Source organism: Musa acuminata, chromosome BXJ3-2 (genome assembly GCF_036884655.1).
Source record: "Musa acuminata AAA Group cultivar baxijiao chromosome BXJ3-2, Cavendish_Baxijiao_AAA, whole genome shotgun sequence".
Taxonomy (NCBI): Eukaryota; Viridiplantae; Streptophyta; class Magnoliopsida; order Zingiberales; family Musaceae; genus Musa; species Musa acuminata.
Genome location: NC_088350.1, coordinates 20,103,188 through 20,128,797, shown reverse-complemented (window position 1 = coordinate 20,128,797; position 25,610 = coordinate 20,103,188). Strand labels below are relative to the sequence as shown.

The 25,610-nt window shown below is 35.9% G+C and overlaps 2 protein-coding genes across 2 annotated transcripts; one reads left to right on the top strand and one right to left on the bottom strand.

The window, feature by feature from the left end:
• The first annotated feature begins 2,953 nt into the window (after window positions 1–2,953).
• Window positions 2,954–14,097, top strand: LOC135631771 (type II inositol polyphosphate 5-phosphatase 15-like). The gene is made up of 11 exons (XM_065139648.1): window positions 2,954–4,229; window positions 5,374–5,626; window positions 5,744–6,554; window positions 9,800–9,924; window positions 10,091–10,175; window positions 10,787–10,952; window positions 11,086–11,123; window positions 11,230–11,497; window positions 11,733–11,856; window positions 11,943–12,303; window positions 13,389–14,097. Exons 1-11 carry the CDS (start codon window positions 3,236–3,238, stop codon window positions 13,758–13,760), a joined length of 3,597 nt encoding a protein of 1,198 aa, XP_064995720.1. The 5' UTR covers window positions 2,954–3,235; the 3' UTR covers window positions 13,761–14,097.
• Window positions 14,098–15,448: 1,351 nt separating this feature from the next.
• LOC135631194 (small ribosomal subunit protein uS7-like) lies at window positions 15,449–22,858 on the bottom strand. The gene is made up of 4 exons (XM_065138667.1): window positions 22,718–22,858; window positions 16,735–17,006; window positions 15,815–16,018; window positions 15,449–15,719 (listed from the first exon to the last, which is right to left on the bottom strand). The coding sequence occupies exons 1-4, from the start codon at window positions 22,772–22,774 to the stop codon at window positions 15,665–15,667; spliced, it is 588 nt and encodes a 195-aa protein (XP_064994739.1). The 5' UTR covers window positions 22,775–22,858; the 3' UTR covers window positions 15,449–15,664.
• Window positions 22,859–25,610: the final 2,752 nt, after the last annotated feature.

The following is a 25,610-nucleotide window of genomic DNA, read 5'->3' as shown; positions in this document are numbered from 1 at the left end:
TAACCAGATTTAATAATTTTTATCTATATTAAAAATTAATTTTTTAATATATAAGATTAATTAGAAGGCCCTTCAGTTATTTTCATAAATATAATTTTCTTTGTACACTTTCTTATATAAATCCGAATAATTCTTCTCTCAGCTAAAATTTAGGTTACTGCATTTATAAGAATAAATTTTAATTTAACAAATAGTTTCAATCTAATTAGGACCCTATCAACTAATTTGAATATAATTAAGACTTGTAAAATTATTTTCCAAAGACTTGGATGATCATCACAGTCACCTAATCATCATTTTATTTTCTTATAAGTTTCTCCTATCCTTTACACACTTTTCCTCGGAAGCACAAACGAGTGGTGAAATGACGGTGAATTACAAACAAAACATCCTGCAGTAAGTAGATTTCATCAAAGATGAAATAAGTGTAAGTGTTTGCATGTAATTTTTTTTTGTCATTAAAACAATTTTTTATGGCATATCAATCAATATTAACTAGAATTTTAATTAACGGTCAAATGACACACATATGTATAAGGTTTTGAGTTTTGTAAGGATGCATATCAAACTTGTATTGGGAGGCTTATACGAAAATAATAAATTTTAGATAAATATATATTTGTGTAATTTTGCCTAACAAATATAATAAATATGTGTTATTTGATAAGCAATCTCATATCACATGAGAAATATTAGAATAAAAAATTATCTATGGGATATATGATATGATGTTCATTCAAAATAGATAATTCTTCATATAAAATGATGATTTATGACTACTAAATTTATTTCTTGGTTGAGGATATTATTCAATCTTGAAAAAAATCATTATTATTTAATATGTCTTCATCATTAAATGACTAGAGGATGACTTGGGCCGATAGAATAGAGAGCAATTCGGAAGGCTTATCTCCATGGATGAGCAGTAGCGTCTTATTCTACTATCTTGGATGACAAAAGGGCATTCCTCTAAAGAGACAACCATTCCGCTCGTGGCTCAACAGCTGCCTATGGTCGGTAGGACTCCCACCTACTTATCTCTCTCCTTTTTCAACTTTCGGACTCACTCCTCTCCTCTCTCTATGCTAATAATAATCAATTGGACTCTTCCACAACATTATTCGAAATGATTGCTATTTTTTATTTAGTGTAAGTAGTATAATATTCTATGATGATAATAATAATAATAATAATAATAATAATAATAATAATAATAATAATAATAATAATAATAATAATAATAATCAATTGGACTCTTCCACAACATTATTCGAAATGATTGTTATTTTTATTTAGTGTAAGCAGTATAATAATAATAATAATAATAATAATAATAATAATAATAATAATAATAATAATCAATTGGACTCTTCCACAACATTATTAGAAATGATTGCTATTTTTTTATTCAGCGTAAGTAGTATAATATCTCGATTTTTGATCGGATTTTACATGACATCTTATTCATCAGGAGATTTTTCCAAAACAATACTTATATTCCCAAACGTACCCTTTTTTATTTTTATTTTTATTTAAATAATATCTTTATTTTAAAAATATCCCAAATATCAGTTTTCAATTGTCACATTGGCTCGTTTATAATTTTTTTCAATAGCATTTACAATATATTTTTATCGATATATTAGAAATACTTTGTTATCGTTGCTCATAAATTATTATAATATCATATTTTTAGACTTATAATAGGTTTGGTTGAGATTAAAAGTCTATTTAAATCATTTATGGTATTTTCGAGTAAGTGTTTTTATTGTGATAGCCAGAGGGAAATTTTTTAAGAATAATTTAGGTATTTTTAAATCAGAGATATTGTTTCAGGAAAAAAATAAAATAAAATAGGAGATATTGATTAGAAAATACTTAAATATGAATATTTTTTTAGAAAAATCACCCTTATTAAAAAAAAAAATTTTACAATGTATGTTTGGGTAAGGGCCTATTCTCCGTAGAATGATATTTTTATACGTCATAATATTTCTAATACCTCGATAAGATGATTAGAATGAATCAATCAATTGTATTTTAAAATATGCTAATGGTATTTATAAGACTGACGTCAGCTATAGTCCAATCTCCATTATAACACTTAATAGTTTCAGCTATAGTATTTTAAAATATGCTAATGGTATTTATTGATAACACCAAAATATTATAAGCCTATTAAAAAAATATAATTAAGGTAGATGGACTCAAAAATCAATTAAAACTAATTTGCAAGATAGATTTTCATATATATATATATATATTAGTTTATGAATAAAAATAATTAAAAATTATTTATATAAGCAAAGAATTAGAACAATTCAACCTATAGGGTATGATCAGATAATGTTATGATTGTATTGTCAAGAGGGATTATGACAAATATGAGGTATTTCTTGAGAAATATGAAAAAGAGAATATCTCTTGAGGAAAACTAAAAGAGAAATATATTTTTTTTCAAGAATTCGACCTTTAGATAATAAACATTATTTATATTAGTTCAAAGATAATCAATTTATTTATTGGCCTTTTTAAATCTGTTATAAAAAGGTCCTTTTTGAATGATGTGTTGAACTTACTTTTGATAAAGATACATACAATGACGTCACCCTTCACTAAGAAAATTGTGCATGAATCATATGTGGGACCCATTCGACGGCAACAAGAAGATGTTGTGTTACGACGTGTCAATCGAAACATGCGTGTAATGCGAGTTTGAAATAAAAGCAAGCTGAATTCGGTGACTAATAAGTGAAATCGATACGTAATTTGACGGGGGCAGAATTTGACCCAACTGACCGTGGGTCCCGTCGACGAAATGGATCCATCACCACCAGTAGCGTCGGGCCACGTCACCACATGGACTCAAACCTCGGCGGTTACCGAACTTTTTTTTCCCATTAGCTTAATGGGATAAGAAGGGATTTGAACGGACAAGTCTTACGAGGACCACAAATCAAGAGTTACCGGCGACGCAAGCCGAGCGACCACCTTTTTTCCCCCTTCCCTCCTCCTCCTCCTCCTTCTCCTCCTCCGTGGCATCAATGAACGCAACGGGTGGATGCCGACACTGCCGCCCGTAATCCTTCCCCGCACATCTCGCCCTCTTCTCCTCTCCTCATTCCCACCCTCTCTCTCTCTGTCTCTCTTCCTTTGACCCGTTCTTCCTCCTTCCTCGACGAGAGGAACGAGACAAAGGAAGATCGAACACCCAAGGCAGGAGTGGCCTGGATCGATGGAGGAGAGGAAGGAGGAGGAGGACGCCGATCCGGCCCGGCGGAAGGGTGACGCCGGCCGTCGCAACGTCCCCCGTAAGCACAGCCTTGACGACGACGCCCGCGTCTGCCCCTCCCCCCCGCACCCCGCCACCTCCAATGATTCCTCCTCCTCCATCGACGCCCTCCACTCCGCCGCCGGCGCCCCCCGCGCCTTCTCCTACCCCCACTACCACTCCTCCCCTCCCCCTTCCTACCAGAAGCAGCGCCACCAGCACTCCTCCTCCGTCGAGGACATCCGATTTTCCCTTCCCCATCACAACTTGCCCCCACCTTTCCCCTCCTCTCAGCACCACCACGCCGGCGGCTCCTTCGGCAACCCTTTCGCGTTTGACCGGCACGAGGGCGGCTCCTCCTCGCTCTCCGACGGCGATGAGGCCCTCACTCTTGAGCTCGCCATGTCCCAGTACGGCGGCGCACCCGGGACGATCCCCGAGTTCATAGGTAGCGGCGGGGGCTCCGGCATCTTTCGCGTACCCATTCGCGCCGCGATGCACCCCGTACGGCCGCCTGCCCTCGAGGTCCGCCCCCACCCGCTCCGCAAGACCCAGGCTGGCTCCTTCCTCCGCACCATCATCTGCGCTCGCTCGCAGCTCTGGACGGGCCTGGAGTCGGGGCTGCGGGTGTGGAACCTCAAGGACGTATTCGAGGGGTGGGGGCCTGGCGCGATGGTGAAGAGAGGCGATGAGGAGAGCTCCCCCTTCAGGGATTCATGCCGCACGTCGCCGACGCTGTGCCTAGCGGTTGACGCCGCCAATGGGTTGATTTGGAGCGGACACAAGGATGGCAAGATTCGTTCTTGGAAGATGGACCAGTCGACCACCGTGAACGCTGCTCCCGATGATGGTGCTTGTGCTATTGGTGCTTGCGCTAGTGCTCCCCCGTTTAGAGAAGGCCTTTCGTGGCAGGCGCATCAGCGGTCTCCTGTTCTATCCATGGTTATCACATCTTATGGTAATTGGCCTACGACAACATTAATTTAGCAGTTAGTTAGTTCTGCCTGCCTTGGTGAGATTGGACGGAGAAAATAAAAAACACCTGGGACGGTTTTCTAGTCTCACATCTTATATGAATTCTTTAAGTTTGTTCATTTTAGCGATTTCTGCAAAAGATAGGAGTTTTTTTTTTAATTATTATCAAACACAAAATTTGGAGGTTTCCAGAAAACATTTCGTGCTCACAAAATTGAATATAACATTTATTCTTAGCGTGAGCAAATAGGCATGATATGATGGAAGGAGTCATCCAAAAAAAAAAGGGCAAACAAGCGGGTAGTGCCTATAGCTACTAGCCTGTTGGAAAAATGGTTCTCTGTTGGCCTGATTATGATAATTTACAGACCTGCCTTGTTGATTAAATATTATAGCCTCAGAAGTAGAATCACTGCAGTGCCTTGCTTGTGCCGTAAGTGTCAGAATATGTGACAGTGCAGTAACATAGGAAACTAGATTCCCTTGTTGCTTGTTGTGCAATGGTATGGCGTAATAAGCAGAGATATGCATCAGCATACACCACCATGCATTTTGCATGATGTAAATATATGATAATCACATGGTGTAAAACAGTTCTTAATTCTACTTCTTTTCTCTAAATATTTGTAGGCCAAACAAGTTTTAAATTGAATTTCAGACAATCATGTTGTTCCAGAGAAAAATGTTTTTACTCGTAAAAGCAGATAGGTGCCTTATGTTGACTATGCACCATGAAAAATGGTTATTGACCAAAACATTAAAGGGTTTCCCTCCCACATTAACAGATTTCTTGGATTACTTCTTAAATATGGAATAATGGACAAAATAGTTTGTAACTACAACAAGCTCCAATCCGCCTTTACTATAAACTGGAGCAGATAGTAAATAGTGGTACCTATGATGAAAGTCCAATCTTGCTGATGGTCTTTCATCTATCTGTTTCTTTAGTTTACCCTCAATGGTTTGTTGTTTCAAATTCAGAGCTGAATGCCTCATCCTTTATTCATTGGTTTCTTGAGAATTAGTTCATATGCTCTATTCATTGATTTCAATGAAAATTAGTTCACCAATTTTTTTTTTGAGCTTATTCATTTTGACACATAATCCGCTTTAACTTTCAACTCCAGGTGAAATATGGTCAGGTTCTGAGGGTGGAATTATAAAAGTCTGGCCTTCGGATGCCATTGAGAAGGCCCTTTCTTTTACTGTGGAAGAAAGACATATGGCTACTTTACTAATTGAGAGGTCATATATTGATCTCAGGAGCCAAATTACTGTGAATGGTGTGTGTACGTTGCCTGCTGTAGATGTGAAATATATGGCATCTGATAATTATAGGTCAAAAGTGTGGAGTGCTGGTAGTTTATCCTTTGCTATATGGTATGTTCATATGATTTCTTTTTGTTCTTCTATCGATAAAATTATGAAATCTTTTAGTGATGGTCAGTTTTCCAGCATAGGCTTGTTGATTTGGATGTCCTATTTGTTATTCTGCAGGGATTCTCAAACAAGGGATCTCCTTAAAGTGTTTGGTATTGATGGCCAGGTAGAGACTCGAGTTGACCTACCATCTGTGCAAGACCAATCTTCTGAGGAAGAGATGAAGACAAAAGTTGTTTCATCATCAAAGAAGGAAAAATCACAAAGTTCAGTGAGTTTTTTCCAACGTTCTCGTAATGCCTTAATGGGAGCAGCTGATGCTGTTCGCAGAGTTGCAGTAAAGGGAACATTAAGTGAAGATAATCGTAGAACAGAAGCATTAGCTGTTTCAATTGATGGTATGATTTGGACTGGATGCACAAATGGGTCACTAATTCAATGGGATGGAAACGGGAACCGATTACAAGAATTGCAGCATCATTCTTCTTCTATTCAGTGCATTTGTACATATGGGCCACGGCTATGGGTGGGCTATGTTAGCGGCATAGTTCAGGTTTTGGATCTTGATGGAAATATGCTTGGAGAATGGATTGCTCATAGCAGTCCAGTTATAAAGATGGCCATTGGAGGCTCATATATGTTCACACTGGCACACCATGGTGGCATACGTGGATGGAACATAATATCTCCTGGACCTTTTGATGATTTATTGCGATCAGAGTTGGTTAATAAGGAGCTATCATATACAAAAATTGAAAATCTTAAGATCTTGGCTGGAACTTGGAATGTTGGACAAGAAAGAGCCTCTCATGATTCACTCATATCCTGGCTGGGTAGTGCAGCATCAGAGGTTGGATTAGTTGTTGTTGGCTTGCAAGAGGTGGAAATGGGGGCTGGATTCCTTGCAATGGCTGCTGCCAAAGAAACTGTAAGATATTTATGCACTAGCCTCTGTGAGTTTGCCCTGCTGCAGTATATGAAGCCTTATCTCGTACACTAGCATAAAGTATTGTTGATACAGAAAAGTTATCTAGTCTTTTTTGTTTTCACCTTTTTGGTTGAGTATTGATATAGATTAATGCTTTCTTACACTTTACTTTATTGATCCATCCTTTGTAAACCGCATAAGTGAATTGTTCTTTATAGACAAGTATCATGGATACTAAATATTAAGCACAGGTGCAAATCTCAGATTACTTCTTTCTATTAATGTTGTAGTTTAGGAAAAAACAATAATGAACCTAAACTAAGAGTAGCTTATGAACACGTCTCTCATTACCTGTAGCTGTTTACTGAAAGGATGTTTACTGCACTAGCTTGATAAACAGTGAGACCTAATTTCACTTTTTTCTGTTTGCTATCTATGATAGTAGATGAAGAAGAGAATAAAAGTAGGGCACACATGCAACAAAGTTGTTTTTTCTTTTATACAAAATTGTCATAGCACTTCTAGTAGTCAAGGCCTCATGTATATGGAGATTAGTTGGCCAACAGTTCTATAGACCTAAACCGATTATTTGAATCAAATGGGAAATAATATGCTAGGATGTGCTACCTTTCTGGATTTTCTTTGCCATTGCAGTAAATCCCAATTTAAGAGCCACTACTTAGAATGCATGTATAAGGACATGTGCTAATGCACAAATGTATGAGGACAAGAACCATGATCCTATTGGCAGTTTCCAGTATCATTTTCTGACATTACAGTGGATAGATGTTGATTGTGTCCTACTGCTTTTGTAGTATATACAAATACAGATTTCAAAAGTGGACTTGGATATTTAGAGAACCATGAGACAAGGATTATTCTAGTATTACTTACTACATCAATGTATTTGAGCATTTCAATGCAGTTCAGTCATTTTTTTCATCTCAAATTTTACCTCTTTCAATTGTGAGGAAATCTAGTCCTACTTCATATCTTGTCCCATTTATATGACACCAAAAAATTAACCTTCTATGAGATATAACCCAAGATTTTTCATAATTATCCTAAAAGCTCCATCCAAGTGCTATTGATAATCTTATACTTTGTCATGGTCCTGTTTTCATGTCAAGGAATAACTGTTATAAGAAGAAGAAATTGAACACGCCTACAGTTAAATTTCCTCAGATAGTGCCATAAAATCCCAAATCCTTAAGGGTAAAAAAGTCTTTTTTCCTTGCATGTCTTTTCTCCTTGGGAGTTATAATCCATTAAAAAGAAGCTTTTTCTCAGTATTAAAGAACAAAAAACAACAACAAACCAGAATTACAAATTATCTGGGGTTGGTTGCATTGATATTTTTGCCACTGAGATCTATGAAAGGCAGAATTCCTAATCAGATTAAAAGCAACCGAATATCCTTTTATTATTTTTAGCAAAATTTTCATAGGTCTCCTTATATCTTGTCTCACATCACTAGTTCTAATCAACTTATATTGTCTTACCATTGTATTTATAAGTCTCTTTTCAATATGTCTATATAAACTTAAAATGGTTTCCTTCATTTTATTCCCTATTGAGGCTACACCTAATCATTTGCTAATGTTTTTTCTATCTGAAGTTGTAATATTTGAAATTGCAGTGAAGTTGGTAGAGAGAAAGCTCTTTTGATGTTGTTAACAAAACAATCCAGCTGACACGAAAACCAAACCAATAGAAGGAAAATTGATCTTCAAAACTGCCTATTAATTATTGAGCGAAAGAAAACCAACCCAGTTAAAACTTTCACAGAAATGCAATGAAGTCATGTATTTATCATGAGCCAAAGTTTTAATGTAACCAATAGTGTATTCAATTAAATTGTGCTTGTAGATATAAAAATGGTCCTGTCTATAATTCTTTCAAATTCCAAATTATTGAGTATATTTTGAATATTAATTAACATATATATATGTTATTTGTTAGTTTACAATTAAATGTTTTATATATATTTAATTTAGCATTGTTGCAGTTTATCTTTCCTTTAAATTTGAGTTCAATAAAGATTTGAAATTTCAAATACAGCAGTTGTAGAAAGTTACAAATAATTCAATCTAATCTTATAATTATTTGAACTCTGTTTTTTTTTTTAGAGCTAATTGACCCAATTGTTGGTTGTTCAAGTACATACGTTAAATTGATTGCCACATTCATGTCAGTTGCATGCTAAACAAATACATGTACAGTACTTCTTAGACATTTTCTCAAAATATTTCATTTTAAAAATAATACTGCTTAAAAGATCAGTTACTATTTGGTACGCACAGAATACTTCATTGATACTTCTTAGGATATTTTATCACAAAAATATATAAATGATCAAACAGATTATAGATGTTGATTCTGTTAAGAACTAATCATTGTTGAAACTAATGGAATATTCTTTATTTATCATAAATTATTGCTATTTCCTATATATTCTTAACACACTATGTTATAAAGTTAATACTTTCGTGATAAATAGGTTAGGAACATTTGGTCCTAGAGGCTTTCTCTTGATTGCATGAAAGAGAGGGAGAGAGAGAGAGTCTTGGCATCAAAGCAAGGTTGTTCTTTTACAGATTGGATGATCAGGGTTCAGGAATCACATCCCTGCTTGCAAGGATAGGGTTGTGTGCATTGACCACATCTGCAGAACCTTGTGCATTGAGCAACCATTTCTTCTCTTGATTACAAGAGCGTGAAATTAAAACAATAAACTCTCTTTTTCCCAAATGATCTACATTAACAAAGTCATCGGTTGCCTCTATTCGTCTGGTTAAGATTCTGCATAATTCTTATGGTTTTCTGCTATATTACTAGCCAGTTGAGAAAATATGTTCCAGACTTTATGCCCTATAGCTTCTCTCTTATTGATGGGATTTTCTTAGTTGTGATGATAACTTGCATATAACCATTATAATTTCATAAAATTATGTCTATGTAGTGATTTAGGTTCTGATGATTCTATCTAAGATCAAACACAAACATAGGTCATATGAACTTTAATTTTGAATATTAGAAACAGATATTGCTCTGACAAATTAAATTCATTAAATAGTGATCTATTAATGTAATCAATTTTATGGATCATGACAATGACCTTTGAACTTACATGTCTCATGTTCCTTTGGGTTTATGTTTTTATCCTGTAGCAGAAGTTTCCTTGAAGACAAAATGTCTCATGTTTGGCACTGCTCCTGCATTGATAACTATTTTAATGATCTTAGGTAGGACTTGAGGGGAGTGCTAATGGCCAATGGTGGTTGGATACTGTAGGCAAGACATTAGATGAAGGGACATCTTTTCAGCGTCTTGGTTCTAGGCAGCTGGCGGGGTTACTCATTGCTGCATGGTAAGTACACGTCATAAATAAGCCATTATGAGGGCAAAGATATCATCATTTGGACTAACTGGTTTTATATATATTTAAACCTTTTAGATACTTATATGAGACCTAATTTGCTTTTGTTTTCTGCTGATGAGTCCAGCATGTATAAATTAGTTCTTTCTTTTTCTAGGGCTAGGAAGAACCTTCGGTCACATATTGGTGATGTTGATGCTGCAGCAGTTCCATGTGGGTTTGGGCGTGCAATAGGTAACAAGGTACTTATGTAACCCTTTGCTCCTAGTTTGTTCTAGTCTTACCTCTTGCTTTAGTTTAGGTTTGGGAACTAAACAAAAGCATTATCACAGAAGATATGTTATAGACAAATGTAAGCTCATTTAGTTTCTGAAAAGGTTGCTAATAGACAAATGCAAGCTTATTTAGTTTTTGGAAACATCGAATGGATAGGAATAAAGAAATAGCTTAAATATTTTTAGCACAAAACTTGCAAATAAACATACAAATTATATGATTGCTTTATCAGCACAAGCTGTGCTGAAAACACATCATATCTAAGTCGGGTGTAGTCAGTTGAGGAAGTGCCATGTTCATGCAATTGAAATATGCCATGTAGAAACACGCCATATCTAAGTTGGCACACGGAAATGCACATCTTTCCATTGATCTAATGCAATAAGAATTATTATCAAGAATAGTTAATGAGGTTGAAATCATATTAAATGTAATCGATGTGTTTGAAGGTTTAAGGTGGTGGCATTTTGAATACATGGCATGCTGTTAAACCCTAATATAAAATAATAAAATTTATCCACAGTTAACAAAATTAAAAAGGGTTGAGAATGATTCAATGTCTAAATATTTTATACAGGGTGCTGTAGGTCTGAGGATGAGAGTCTATGACCGGATAATATGTTTTGTGAACTGTCATTTTGCTGCACATCTGGAAGCAGTCAGCAGGCGAAATGCTGACTTTGATCATGTTTATCGAACAATGGCTTTCAGCCGGCCAACCACTGGGCTTCATGGAGCAGCAGGTTTGGCAATTCCCCTGCCTCTTTGCACATATTAGAGATATGTTATTAGCAGATATAGAAGCCCATTCATGTGCCCACCTGTACAATCTTTGCAACTTCAATCTAATATCCATATTTTACATCTGTTGTGCAGCTGGCCCTACATCTGTCCAACTGCATCGTGGAGTGAATGTATGTGGTAATTTTAATCATTTTAATTCAGTTATTTAAAGTAACATTACATCTTTTTTGGTCAGGACAATTTTTATTAAATATAAACCACTTGTGGTGTTGGCAGGTCACGGGATCTCAACCTGATGATGGGAAGCCTGAACTGTCAGAAGCTGACATGGTTGTCTTTCTTGGCGATTTTAATTATAGGCTTCATGGTATCTCATATGATGAAGCTAGGGACATGGTTTCTCAAAGATGCTTTGATTGGCTTAGAGAAAAGGATCAGCTTCGAGCAGAAATGAAAGCTGGCAAAGTCTTCCAAGGAATGCGGGAAGGGCAAATTAAATTTCCTCCAACATACAAGTTTGAAAGGCACCAACCAGGTCTATCAGGTACACACTTTAACATAAATTTTGCAAAAAACTAGTTTGGGTTAGACTGAAGATTAGTGATCTTTTTAGAGTGTTACTTAATAAATAGGTATAACTAAGATACTAATATATGGATTTCTAGGAAAACATGATCTAGTGATCGTCACTGACTCTTTGATTAATTAGCAACTTTCAAATGTTTCTAATGCTACTCTCAATATGTTCAACAAAGCTAATGAATCAGTTGCTTTCTTAGGATATGATTCAAGTGAGAAGAAGCGAATCCCTGCATGGTGCGACAGAATACTGTATCGTGATAGCCGTTCAATTTCAGTGGCTGAATGCTCATTGCAATGCCCTGTTGTCTCATCAATTATGCTGTAATTTCTTTTTTGAAGTTATAATATTTTGCAGAAATAAATGCATTAGTGGCAGTGGCTAATGGACATGGTACTTCATTTACTAGGTATGAAGCGTGTATGAATGTTACTGATAGTGACCACAAGCCTGTCAGGTGCATATTCTGCGTCGAAATTGCAAGGGTGGATGAGTCAATAAGGAGGCAGAAGTATGGAGAAATAATTGCATCAAATGAGAAAATAAGATCCTTGCTTGAAGACTCTTGTGCTGTTCCAGAAACTATTGTCAGCACAAACAACATCATCCTGCAAGACCAAGACACTTCCATTCTTCGAATCACAAATAAGTGTGAAAATAACAAAGCTATCTTCCAAATCATTTGTGAAGGCCAGTCGACTAACGAGGAGGATGGAAATGCAACTGAGTTTCGTGCTAGATGTTCCTTTGGTTTTCCTGTTTGGCTCGAGGTACATTTTTTTTTATTTCTAATTACTAAAGAAACAATTCATATAATGTTATGTTGATGTTTATCTTCCCTCTCAATATGTGATTTCAGAGGTTAGTAATTCAGTAGTGGCATATCATTTTTTATACATAGTTAGAGTAATTTGTCTGATAGATGAAAGAAGTTTGATAGGTTCTTGGTTTGCAGGACTTGGGAACACTTTTCTTATTTGGATATAAAATTGATTTCAGATTATTTTTACCATTTTATAAGTATCTTTTTATTGCATTATTAAGTTCATTGTAGTATCTATTGAGAATTGTCACTCCTATCATGGAGATGTGGACCATAGTTATTAGACCCAGAGCTCCATCCAAGTTTTAGGTCACTAGGTCATTGGTCGGATCTAAAATAAAAGATTGCATCATAATTACAATCATCGGTTGACGTTCCAACCAGGCCGGTACATATTGAGCGTACATACCCATCCTATGGCTCCTTGGCATGCAGATTCAAAATACAGTATATATGAGACAACACGTTAGACCATTTACCTTAAATTCAATCTCGGACAATCAATCTGTAAACTTGCTTCATGCACGTGTCCAACTTTATTAACAATCTCGGACAATCAATCTGTAAACTTGCTTCATGCATCTGTTGAGAATTGTCACTCTTATCATGGAGATGTGGACCATAGTTATTAGACCCAGAGCTCCATCCAAGTTTTAGGTCACTAGGTCATTGGTCGGATCTAAAATAAAAGATTGCATCATAATTACAATCGTTGGTTGACATTCCAACCAGGCTGGTACATATCGAGCATACATACCCATCCTACGGCTCCTTGGCATGCAGATGCAACATACAGCATATATGAGACAACATGTTAGACCATTTACCTTACCCTCAGTCTCGGACAATCAATCTGTAAACTTGCTTGATGCATGTGTCCAATTTTATTAACAAAGCTAATACTTGTTCAATAAATACAAAGTCACTGCTCTTAACCAGTTCAAGAATGTGTACATTCTCCTTTACTTGTTTTTGTTGAAACATCAGACTTATTCCAGCTCGCTCTCATTGTCATTGTTTCTCTCTGTTTAGGTTCAACCAGCAGCTGGCATAATCGAACCTGGACAAACAATAGAAGTGTCGGTGCAGCATGATGATTACTTCACTCAGGAAGAGTTTGTAGATGGAATCCCACAGAACTCTTGGTGCGAAGATACCAGGGACAAAGAAGTGGTACTGTTAGTGGATGTTTCCAGCACTGGCTCAACTGAGAGCAAGGGTCACAGGGTCCATGTACGCCACTGTTTTTCGTCCAAGCCTGATTGTGGTGACAGGAAAAAGCTCAGAAGAAGAAATCAATCGACTCATCTACATAGGTCTGACATTGGAAACTTTAGCAGTTCTGTGGACATGGTTCCTTCGTTCCATCACTTGCATTGTGATGAGACAGCAGATGAAAGATAACACGGACATTGCTTGTACATAACCAATCACCTGCTAGCACAAACTACTTGCTCGTCAGAAAAGAAATCCAAATCAAATATTCACAGCAATTGCAAGATCCCGCCGATGTGTGTATCAGTTAAACCTTGATAGAGGATGTGTTTTTTTGTTTCTTTTGTGGTTATATATAGATTATGGTATCACACATGTAAATTGAACTTTGTTTAGATTGTGAGTTAGGTTAAAGGAAGTGTGTAGCTTTTGTCATGCTAATTTGCTAGCAATGTACGATTGTTTGATTGACACGAAATTGTAATCATATTATTTTTCAAGTGATTGTGGGTGGTATTATTGTTTACCAACATTTGGAAACCGGTGATAATAGCATAATCTGATATCATCTTGCTTTTGTCACGCTAATTTGCTAGCTATATACCATTGTTTGATTGACACAAAAGTAATATGATTTTTCGAATGATTGTGGATGGTATTATTGTTTACCTACATTTGGAAGCCGGTAATAATAGCATAATCTGATATCATCTTGATAATACTTGCAATGAATTATGTTTTCTGTTTGGTTTCTTCAGTTGAGAAAATTGTGTGCTTCTATTATCAAGTTCTGCAGAGTGTTTGCTACCTTTGCATTCTCCGTCCTCAAAGAGCAACGCGGAGTTAACCTTTCCAACATCAAGAAAGAAAAAGTGGGACATCTTGATACAAAAATCTGTTCTTGGAAATCCTAATACCATGTGTTCAAATTTATTTCATGGAAAGGATTCTATTTCAACATAGAATACGAAACCTAATACGGTGAATTCTATTTCTTGTTCCTTAATACATTGACTTTGTATCTTCTTTTAGAGATGTAGGAGGTTACTTAATTTGATATTTCTCATTAATATGATGAAAAAGGATTTTTCTTATCACGTTTGGAATTCTTTTTATATATTTTAATAAAAATTAAAATATTTGGATGGATCTCCAAGTAATTGAGCCTTTACGGTTTTATTGTTATTGCAGGAAAGAGGTTGATCATTCTCCCTCTCAATTCATTCGACTCCCGGCTCACGAGAGATTTAGAACTTCTCTGCACTACACCTTCCTCTGCAATTGCTCGATTTGGCACAGACGCTATATGTTGGCTAGCTGTTGGTCGACGTTGCCATGCTGTTTCTGCATCCCAATCGAAGTCGTGGCTGATCGACCTTTGCCCACCACGTGAAAGGCCAATCAGATTGGTTTATAAGACTGGAATGGATTTACTATTACTTATGAAATTATGATTTGATCTATGAAGCTAAAGCCAGATTAATATTTTAGACGTGAATTTATTGGATAAAATTTCGAACCCATAATCTTTCGAAACATTTTGAAACATGCACCGTTTACAGGCTTTTGGCGTGAACTGATTCATATTCTGTTCTGACACCATAAAAATAAAATAAAAGAACTATCAAATAAACGAAGAAGGATTTGTTCGATTTACCAACTATTAGCTTAGAAGCAAAATCTGGTTGATCATTACTCACATCTTTGATCATTACTCACATCTTTGACAAAAGCAAAAACAGATGGATAATACGGGGGAGGAGGTCAAAAAGGGGGACACAACGTAACTGATGAGGGTTGTTCAACATGGAAATCACAGTTGGAATCCATCACTTGGAAGTTGTCGGCAACAAAGACAATATTACGGTACCACGGCATTAAGCAAAGATGAACTAGTTATCAAGAAAATTATTAAAATGATCCAGCAACAATGACCTCTTCTTCTGCTTAGCTGAATAAAAAAAAGGTGATGGAATATTTTCATTTAGCTAACAAGGAAATCTTCATGCAACCAAGGACCCAACAAGGCATCACAAAAAAAATAAGACTACAATGCACAGAATATAGCGAGGACAGGTTGCAAGCGCACGTGCTCAACGATTTGCCTTTGCAACACGTTCAATCTCATCCTTCTTCTTGATAGCATAGCTGTCATGCCCGAAAGTGCGATGATCAGATGGAACCGTGAACAACAAATAATAATAAGACAATAAAAGGAAATGGAAAGATCTAAATAGTTTCACCTGTTGGAAGAACCCTTGGCAGCATTGATTAGTTCATCAGCAAGGCACTCTGCAATTGTCTTTATGTTTCTGAAAGCACTTTCACGAGCACCAGTCGTGAGAAGGTAAATTGCCTGATTAACCCGCCTCAATGGTGAGATATCAACTGCTTGACGTCGGACGACACCAGCAGACCCAATTCGAGTTGCATCTTCTCTTGGACCACTGATGCGCAAATAATTGCAAAAGAAAGTGCATGTCTTCAAAAAGGCAGTGTGACTTGGATATTCAAGCATAGGAGAAAAGATAAGGAAGCATGGTTCTTTAAGTTCTAAATGGTATTCTTTATTAGAAAGCAAAGCACAGTTGTGACACATCATTAGCATAGGAAATTTTAACCTCTCAGATGCTCCAATTAACATACTGACTGGGGCTTCAAAAACAAGAAATCTCAGAATAAGTTATGTGCAGGCTCTTAATTGAACTCATACAAATCTGATAAGTAGAATAGAAAAAATTACATAGCAAAGCAACCATGGTGATTCCTTCCTACTTTTTATAGAGAAGCCTTGGATGATTTACATACTTATGATTCCAGTCTAGCATTATCCTTTTTAAGTAACAAAATGCAGAAAGAATTCCTATCATAAACTGTGTTCTCTCAGCAACTCCCAAGCCCCAAGCACCTAAAAATGGGTTAATTAGACATCACATAGAAAGTATAGATGATAGACTGGGAGTATTTTTACTATTTTCAAAAGAGAAGAAATAAACTAAAAACTAAGACATACTACCAACATGCTAGAAGATGAAGATCTAATATGGAACCAACTTCTACTTCTGTTTTGTTATTTCTGCTTGTCGCCTTTTGTTGGTAGCAGACTATGAGTGTGTCCTTCTATAGAATATTATTCAATGCAAGAAAAGTTGAGTCAAATAACCTGTTAATGATAGCATCCACAATGACTTGGATTGGGTTTGCATCGGTGAGCAGATGAATAATCTCCATCGTATGTTTAACAATGCGAACAGCCATAAGCTTCTTTCCATTGTTACGACCATGCATCATCAAGGAATTGGTCAATCTTTCAATAATTGGGCACTGAGACTTACGGAACCTCTTGGCAGAGTATCTTCCTGCCGTATGCGGAAGATATGTAGCATGCTTCGGAGGAGTCACAGCAATGTAATCTGCAAGTGAGATGTCGCTGACCTGCATGTTGTGGATCATAATTGAGTATATAAAAAGAACATGGACTAGGAGAAGAAAAAAAATCTAGAGTGATGTTAACTCAAAGCAAACAATAGTGAATGATCAGTTAGTTACAGAAAACAAAATGAATAAGATGATACTGATGGAAAGACTACTGTGACATTTAAGAGATTAGAAACCAGAAAGAACAAGCATAAACATCAGGGAGCATTTTTATGAATATAACAGAAAGATTATAAAATTTATTGGGCAAATTCTCAGAAAAAGCCCTAATTTTGAGAAATTTTTGCAGAGCAGCACCATAAAATTTTCAACATCTTAATCAGTGATTTAAAAAGACGCTCGAGCGCTCACCTAGGCGCTCGAGTGAGGCAAGGCCCATGTGTCTCGCTTCATTTCCAGCGAGGCAAGGCGAGCCAAGGCGCCGAGCACTTCGGGCGAGCGCCTGGGTTAAACCAGGCGACCAAACCAGCGTTTTAGGTTTGGTTCGGTCTCTGGTGCTTTAGTTCGTTCAATCGAACCAACTAAAGCACCGATATCAACGCGACTTCCCTAACCCCAACCCTGCTCGTCGTTCACGCTACCGCAGCCGCTACTCACTATCGCCGCTCCCGTTGCTACCGTTGCCACTATTACCGCTCTTGCTGCCTCTATCGTTGCTACCGCTGCCATTGTCGTAGCTCGCCCCTACCGCTGCTCGCTTTTACTGCTGCCACTATCACCGCTCCCGCTACTACCGCTGCCATTGTCATCGCTCGTCGTTGCCGCTACCGTTGCCGCTACCGCTACCGCTCCCGCTTTTCTCAGTCAACACCCTTGGTCTTCCCTTACACTCTTCTCTTCTGTTTCGTTTCTCCTCTTTCGAAAGTATACTGTTAACTGTATACTAGTAACAAAATTTATATTTATTAGATTAATAATATATTATTTTAATTTTAATGCTATTAATTTTTATTTATTTAAAATTATTATTAGGTTTCAGGATAAATGGCAAATATACAAAGCAACTCAATAGAATCTCCAATGGCATCAAATAAAGATCCTATATAAAAGTATAGTTATCTAAAGGATTCAAAAGATCCTGATGTAATGACTTGCATATTCTGCAATAAGACTACTAGATGTGGTATTTTTTGTACAAAACAATATCTGGTAGGAAATTTCAAGAATGCAACAGCTTACAAAAAGTGTCCACCTGAGGTAAAAGAAGAGTTGCTGAGTTATATGAATGAAAAGAAGACGCAAAAGAATAAATCTTACGGGAATTTACCAGAAAACAATGTTGAACATCTCAGGAATGAAGAAGAAGATTATTCTATGAGTATTAACCTAAGTGGGAAAAAAGTATACGACAAAAAAAGGAAAAAAAGTTATGAGTACTAAGAAGGGTAAAAAAGGACCGATGGATCTATATATGTTTCAAGGATCACAAAAGCAACAAGAGCAAGACAGAAGGCTCAAAATTTAGACAAACAAATATAAGTAATGCTTGTGATAAAGAAATAAGAGAAAGAACAATTAAGCACATTGCTCACTTCTTCTATCAGGGTGGTCTTCCCCTTAGTACAACTTGTTTAGACAATTTTAAGGAAATGATTGAAGCTATTGGAAGGTATGGTGCGAGATTAAAACTTCAAAGTTATTAAGAGATGCGAGTTCCATTGTTGCAAAAAGAGTTGAATTATACAAATGGACTTACTAAAGGGTCATAAAGAATCATAGGCAATACATAGTTGCTATATTATGTTAGATGTTTGGATTAATAGGAGACGTAGGAGTATAATTAATTTTATGATTAACTGTTCTTTAGGGACTATGTTTGTAAAGTCAATAGATGCTTCATCTTTTATAAAATCTGGGGACAAGATATATAATTTACTTGATAAGCTCGTGGAAGAAATTGGAGAACAAAATATCGTTCAAATCATAACTGACAATAGAAGCAATTATGTATTAGCTGATAATATTCATCTTATAAATTTTTATTTATTTTATCTTCAATTAAATATGTTAAACTCCTAAATCTTATCATTTTTGTTATCCTTTATCTTAGGTAAATTGTTTAAATAAAAAAAACAACACTTATATTGGACTCCATGTACGACACATTATATTAATTTAATATTAGAAAATATTGGAAAGATCTTAGATATCAAGAAAATCTTAAAAAGGATAATTTTTGTTGTTGGATTTCTTTATAATCATATTGGGGCTTTGAATATAATGAGAGAATTCACAGGGAACAAAAAATTAGTGAGATATGGTGTCACCCAATTTGCTACTTCATTCTTGACATTACAAAGCGTGCATCGTTAAAAACATAATTTGATAAACATGCTTACCTCTGAGAAATGAGTGACAAGTAAATGGGCAAAAGAAGCAAACGACAAGAGAGCTACTGATGTCATCTTAATACCATCCTTTTGGAATCATGTAGTTTATATATTAAATGTAATGAGCCCTCTTGTTCGAATCCTTCGATTGGTGGATAATGAAAATAAGTATGCAATGAGATATATTTATGAAGCTATGGATAGAGCAAATGAGACGATTAAAAAGTCTTTTAATGAAAATAAAAAAAAATATGAGAATTTTTATAATCATTGATGAAAGATAAAATTATCAACTTCATTGTCCCTTACATGTATCAGGATATTATTTGAATCCTGAATTCTAGATTAAATTTATTGGATTTGATGCAAAAATTTTGAATGTGTTATATCAATGCGTTACAAGATTAATTTCAAGCCTTAAGGTGCAAGATAAGATTATTCGCGAATTATCTTTATATAAAAATGCCGAAGGTCCTTTTGGAATTCCAATAACCGTTTGATCTAGGACAACTATGTCTCCAGGTATTAATAATTTGATATAATTAATTTCATCTATAGTATATTACTATATTATTGCTAATAATAACATAAATTTTGCAGCTAAATGATGGAGTATATTTAAAAATTCTACACCGAACTTACAGCAATTTGCTATCAAAGTACTTAGTTTAACATGTAGTGTTTCGAGTTGTGAGCAAAACTGAAATGTCTTTAAGCATGTAAGGATCACTAAATATTTTTATTTTAATTAATTAATTTAAATAGATATATTAATATATTTTTAAATTATATGACATAACAGATTCATTCAAAGAGAAGAAATCAATTGAAACATAAACGATTACACGATCTTGTTTACATAAAATATAATCAAGCTTTGAAGGCTCGTCATGATTTGCAAAATAGAATTGATTCAATCTCATTGCAAGATATTGATGATTCAAATGAGTGGTTGGTGAGAGAAATGAGTGCTAACTTGCAAGATGCCGAAGTCGAGCTTGTATTTGAAGATGATAGACTGACATGGGGAGATATGGCAAGAACTTCAATTGCTGGAGAATTACAAATATATACAAGCCAAATGACAAAGAGAAAAATAAGTACAAAAGCATCAAGCTCGGCTTCTGCTATTGTTGAAGACATAGAAAATGAAACATATTTTGATGAAGAGGAAGGAGTCGAAGAATAAGAGGAAGAGGACGAATTCAATGAAGATGATTTATGTGAAAATGACGATAATATTGATTATGATGAATGACTTTGATGTAAAATTTTATTATTTTGAATTTTAAAACTTTTTATTAATGTGGCATTGTGATTTTAAATCTTAGATTTTTTTTAATTTAATAGCATATTTTTATTTGAAACTTTAAATAATTATATTTATTAATTATATTATATATTTTAATGCCTCACTTCACTCGAGCGAGCGCCTAGCGCTTTTTAAATCACTAATCTTAATAATATATATTTTTTATTTTCTTTAATTTCTTCTAATTTTATCAAAATATAATGTTTCCATGAAATATTTTTTATATTTGAGCTTAAAAATAAGTAAAAAAACTATTTTAAACCACTTACATTATTTAAACAAGAAAATTATGAAAAATAATATAACTAGATCTTAACCTACTCAAAAAAAATTTGGAACTTTCAAAAAACATTTGAATTGGAACTAGATAAAAAAAATATATAACTTTCTTTTTAAAAAAATTAAATATTTTTTTTATTTTAGAGAAATTTAACTTTTAAGAATAAAAATATAACAAATATTTTAAAAACTTAAATAATAAAAATAATGGTCTTATATAATTTTTAAATTTATTTTTAAATTTAACTATTTAAAAAATTATATTTAATTTTTATTTTTAAAACATATAAATATTATTATCTTATTCTTTGCTTTATAACTGATAAAATTATTTCTATAATATATTTTTATATATTTATTTTATTATTTTTAATAATATAAATTAATAAAAAAATAAAATCATAAATCCTAACTATTTGGGATGACATTATAATTTGATATTATCAATAAACTATTTAACACAATTTATTTTAAATTGGCTGAACCTATTCAATTGTATAGGTTGGTTCATAAAAAAAGTGCAGAGAGAAGAAACAGTTTTTAAGGTAAAAATAGAAAAAAAAATTTATTTAAGATTAATTTTGCTATTTCGAAAATTTTAATATTCTATGAAAATTTCTCAAAACTAAGGGCTCTTTCTGATAATTTGCCCAAATTTATTTACAATTTACGATTACATGAACATTTCATGAAAATAGTGAAAACTTTCAAAAACCTTTCAGGGTGAATTTTTATAAATGAACTGCAAAGTTGGAGGTGAGCCAATTTAAAATATCAAAAATAAATGAGAATAATAACAGCCATGTATATACAGTATGCCAACCTAATAAATAATATGCTAAAACTTTTAGGTTTAAACTTATTCTTGTTCGTTGTAATATGGTTAACAACCTAAGGCTAGTCATCCCAGAATATATAGCACTAGTAAATAGGAACTAATTATAAGACAATCAGAACTATCATGCATTTATTCTCTATGATGACATTGCAAGTCACGCTCCGAGAATCAGTGACTAAAGAATCTTAAACCTATATGCTCAATTCTGATAATTTGTTAGGAAAACCTACATCTAAATATCCAGTAAAGCTTCCCCTTCCATCCGTGTCTTCATACAACCTAACGCTTGCCAACCACATCAAGCACTGGCTACTGACAAACTTATCAGAGAGCTAAATTATACTTTAAGTTCGTAAAATATTTATTGAGCATTCCAATACTATCTCGCTTTCAATTGATTCTCCACCAGCCTCTACTTGATCTGTACAAAAAGATGTATAGCGAAACTTATTTTTCCATCTATATACTAATATGAACAACTGGGAGAAACAAAATCACCTCTTGAGGAAAAAATACGACAGTGTCTAGAACAGGAAAACATCTCGTAGAGAGATTCCACTCTCGCACACAAGAGTGGGTATGACAGATCCTTTCTCAGAAACAAGAAAATGCGGCTATGACACAAACAGAACAAAGAAAACAAGCATCTTTCCTTGAACATATCCTTAAGTCTAATGCATGTCACATCCGCTATGCAGGGAAAGGGCAAACAAGGACAGGAAAAGTGCAGCCTTTTCCCAGAAACAGAAGCAAATGCAACTATAACACAGAGAAGGAAGAAAACAAGCATCTTTCCTTGAACAGGTCCTTAAGTCTAATGCATATCACATCCAAGCGAAACACTCAACTCACATCTACCAAATATCAGAAGGGAGAAAAACAATCAGATTCATAAAAGCAAAAGAGATTAAAAGCACAAGGATGGTATCGCAGAGGGAAGAGTGCAAACCTCGACATCGTCGAAGGACCAGCGGTTGAAGAGTTTAACATCCTGTTGGATCGCCATGGGGGCAGCGCTGCCTGGAATCGACGGCAAGCTAACGCGCGAGCGGCGGAAAACCCTAAAGGACAACCAAGGGGAGGGTGGTCGGAGTCCAATACTTATAGTTCGATGACGATCAAGATGGAACGGACGATGCACGATGAATCAGCGATCCCAACCACGTGATCCCTCTCCAAGTTATGGAATGACGTATTTGTCCCTACATATCATTAGTGTACAAAATATCTATTTCTTAAAATTTTTTATGTTGACAATAATATTTTCAAATTATTTATTTTTGTTTCTAACTGGTCAGGTGCCCTTTTACCTTGGAAAATTATACAGTTACCTCATGCGGAGTTTGCTATGCCACGAATGATATAAATACTACTGTTGCTTTAGGTTTACTCATGTCAATCGCATATTTTTATGCGGGTCTTAGCAAAAAAAAACAAAGGACCGGGTCATTTTACTCATGTCAATCGAAGATTTCACAATATTATGTTATCTAAAATTAAAATTTTAAATTGATAAGATTAATGACAAACATATTACGTCTCTCTTAGTTTATATATGAAAATATTTATGTTTTCACACGTAATAATAATTGTTGAATCTCGGATTTTGATGATGACGTCAATTGCCATTTGTTATCTAATCCATATATTGAGATAAGTGTGCAGGATTAACTACGATGAAAGTAAGACATGTAGTAGGAGTTACGCCGGAGTCAAGACTATGATCACGTTGGGAGTTCGAGAATTCGACGGAAGTTCGGATAGTCATCGAAGGTTCTGTAGGAACAAATCCGAGAAGTCCAGGAACTTGCCAAAGAAGCTCGTCGGAACTTGCCAAGTGGATCGTCGCAAGTCCAGGAGTTTACCGGAAGTCCGCAGGATCATCACCGAGGGTTCATCGGATGATCGTCGGAAGAAGCGATTGACGCACCGGAGCAAGTTGCTGTAAATATCTTAAGAAATTCGTAGTTAGCATGATAATTAAGTTAGAAATGGGAGGTGATCCCATTAACTTAATCTTGGGTAATTGGGCCCTTGAAAGACCCAAATTGGGTCGAATGGATTAGCCTATTCGGACCTAGATTACTTGGCCAGAGGTGGCACCGCCTAGGGCTCAGTCTTTGAGCTCTAGCTGGGCAGTGCAACCGCCCCAGTCAGGAGGTGGCACCGCCTGAGCTCGGTCTCCGAGCTCTAGCAGGAGATGCAACCGCCCCTGACAAGAGGTAACACCGCCCAGAGGCTCAGTCTTCGAGCTCTGTCAGGCAATCCAATCGCCCTAGTCAGGCAATGCAACCACCAGACCCCGAAATTCCGGGAATTGACAGTTTTGAGCTCAGAATTCAAACTAGGTTGGGGCCTATAAATACCCCACCCTTTCAGCAATGATAAAGCAACCCAAAACCACCGAAATCATGATCTTACTTTGTGATTTTTAGAGCTCAAAAGTGTCGTATGAGTTAAAAGTTCCCCTTCCTCTTTTTTTCCAAGTTTTGATCTGTCAAGAGAGGAAAGAAAATTTTGTAAGGGTTGTCTCCTAAGCCCGTCAAAAGGAGTGAAACGGTAAAAAGGTGGTTGACCTTCGCCTATTGAAGGAAGGCCTCTAGTGGACGTCGGTGGAGGAAGCCAAAAGTTGATGTAAGTCAAGATTGACCGAACTACTCTAAATCTCGATTTGCATTTACTTTGAGCATATTATCTTTACTGCAAACATCCTCAATAGCTTACTGCCTTCTGCGCATTTACGATCGTGCTTCAAAGTTCAGTATTTTCCGAATCGGTGTTTAGACGTAAATCAGTTTTATCGTACGAACATCATATTTCAGTTTACGCTTATATTCTAATTTCCATCATAACTGCAAACTGCCTTCATAGACTTGCTTTAACTGCATCTTGCTTGATCACAAGTTAAAGTGATTTACGAATCAGCTTTTCTATCGAAATTACTCTTATCGTACGAACGCAGTTTTAATCGTCGGAACTTGCCAAGTGGATCGTCGCAAGTCCAGGAGTTTACTGGAAGTCCGCAGGAGTATCACCGAGGGTTTATCGGATGATCGCCGGAAGAAGCAATTGACGCACCGGAGCAAGTTGCTGTAAATATCTTAAGAAATTCATAGTTAGCACGATGATTAAGTTAGAAATGGGAGGTGATCCCATTAACTTAATCTTGGGTAATTGGGCCCTTAAAAGACCCAAATTGGGTCGAATGGATTAGCCTATTCGGACCTAGATTACTTGGCCAGAGGTGGCACCGCCTAGGGCTCAGTCTTTGAGCTCTAGCTGGGCGGTGCAACCGCCCCAGTCAGGAGGTGGCACCGCCTGAGCTCGGTCTCCGAGCTCTAGCAGGAGATGCAACCGCCCTTGACAAGAGGTAACACCGCCCAGAGGCTCAGTCTTCGAGCTCTGTCAGGCGGTCCAATCGCCCTAGTCAGGCAATGCAACCGCCAGACCCCGAAATTCCGAGAATTGACAGTTTTGAGCTCAGAATTCAAACTAGGTTGGGGCCTATAAATACCCCACCCTTTCAGCAATGATAAAGCAACCCAAAACCACCGAAATCATGATCTTACTTTGTGATTTTTAGAGCTCAAAAGTGTCGTATGAGTTAAAAGTTCCCCTTCCTCTTTTTTTCCAAGTTTTGATCTGTCAAGAGAGGAAAGAAAATTTTGTAAGGGTTGTCTCCTAAGCCCGTCAAAAGGAGTGAAACGGTAAAAAGGTGGTTGACCTTCGCCTATTGAAGGAAGGCCTCTAGTGGACGTCGGTGGAGGAAGCCAAAAGTTGATGTAAGTCAAGATTGACCGAACTACTCTAAATCTCGATTTGCATTTACTTTGAGCATATTA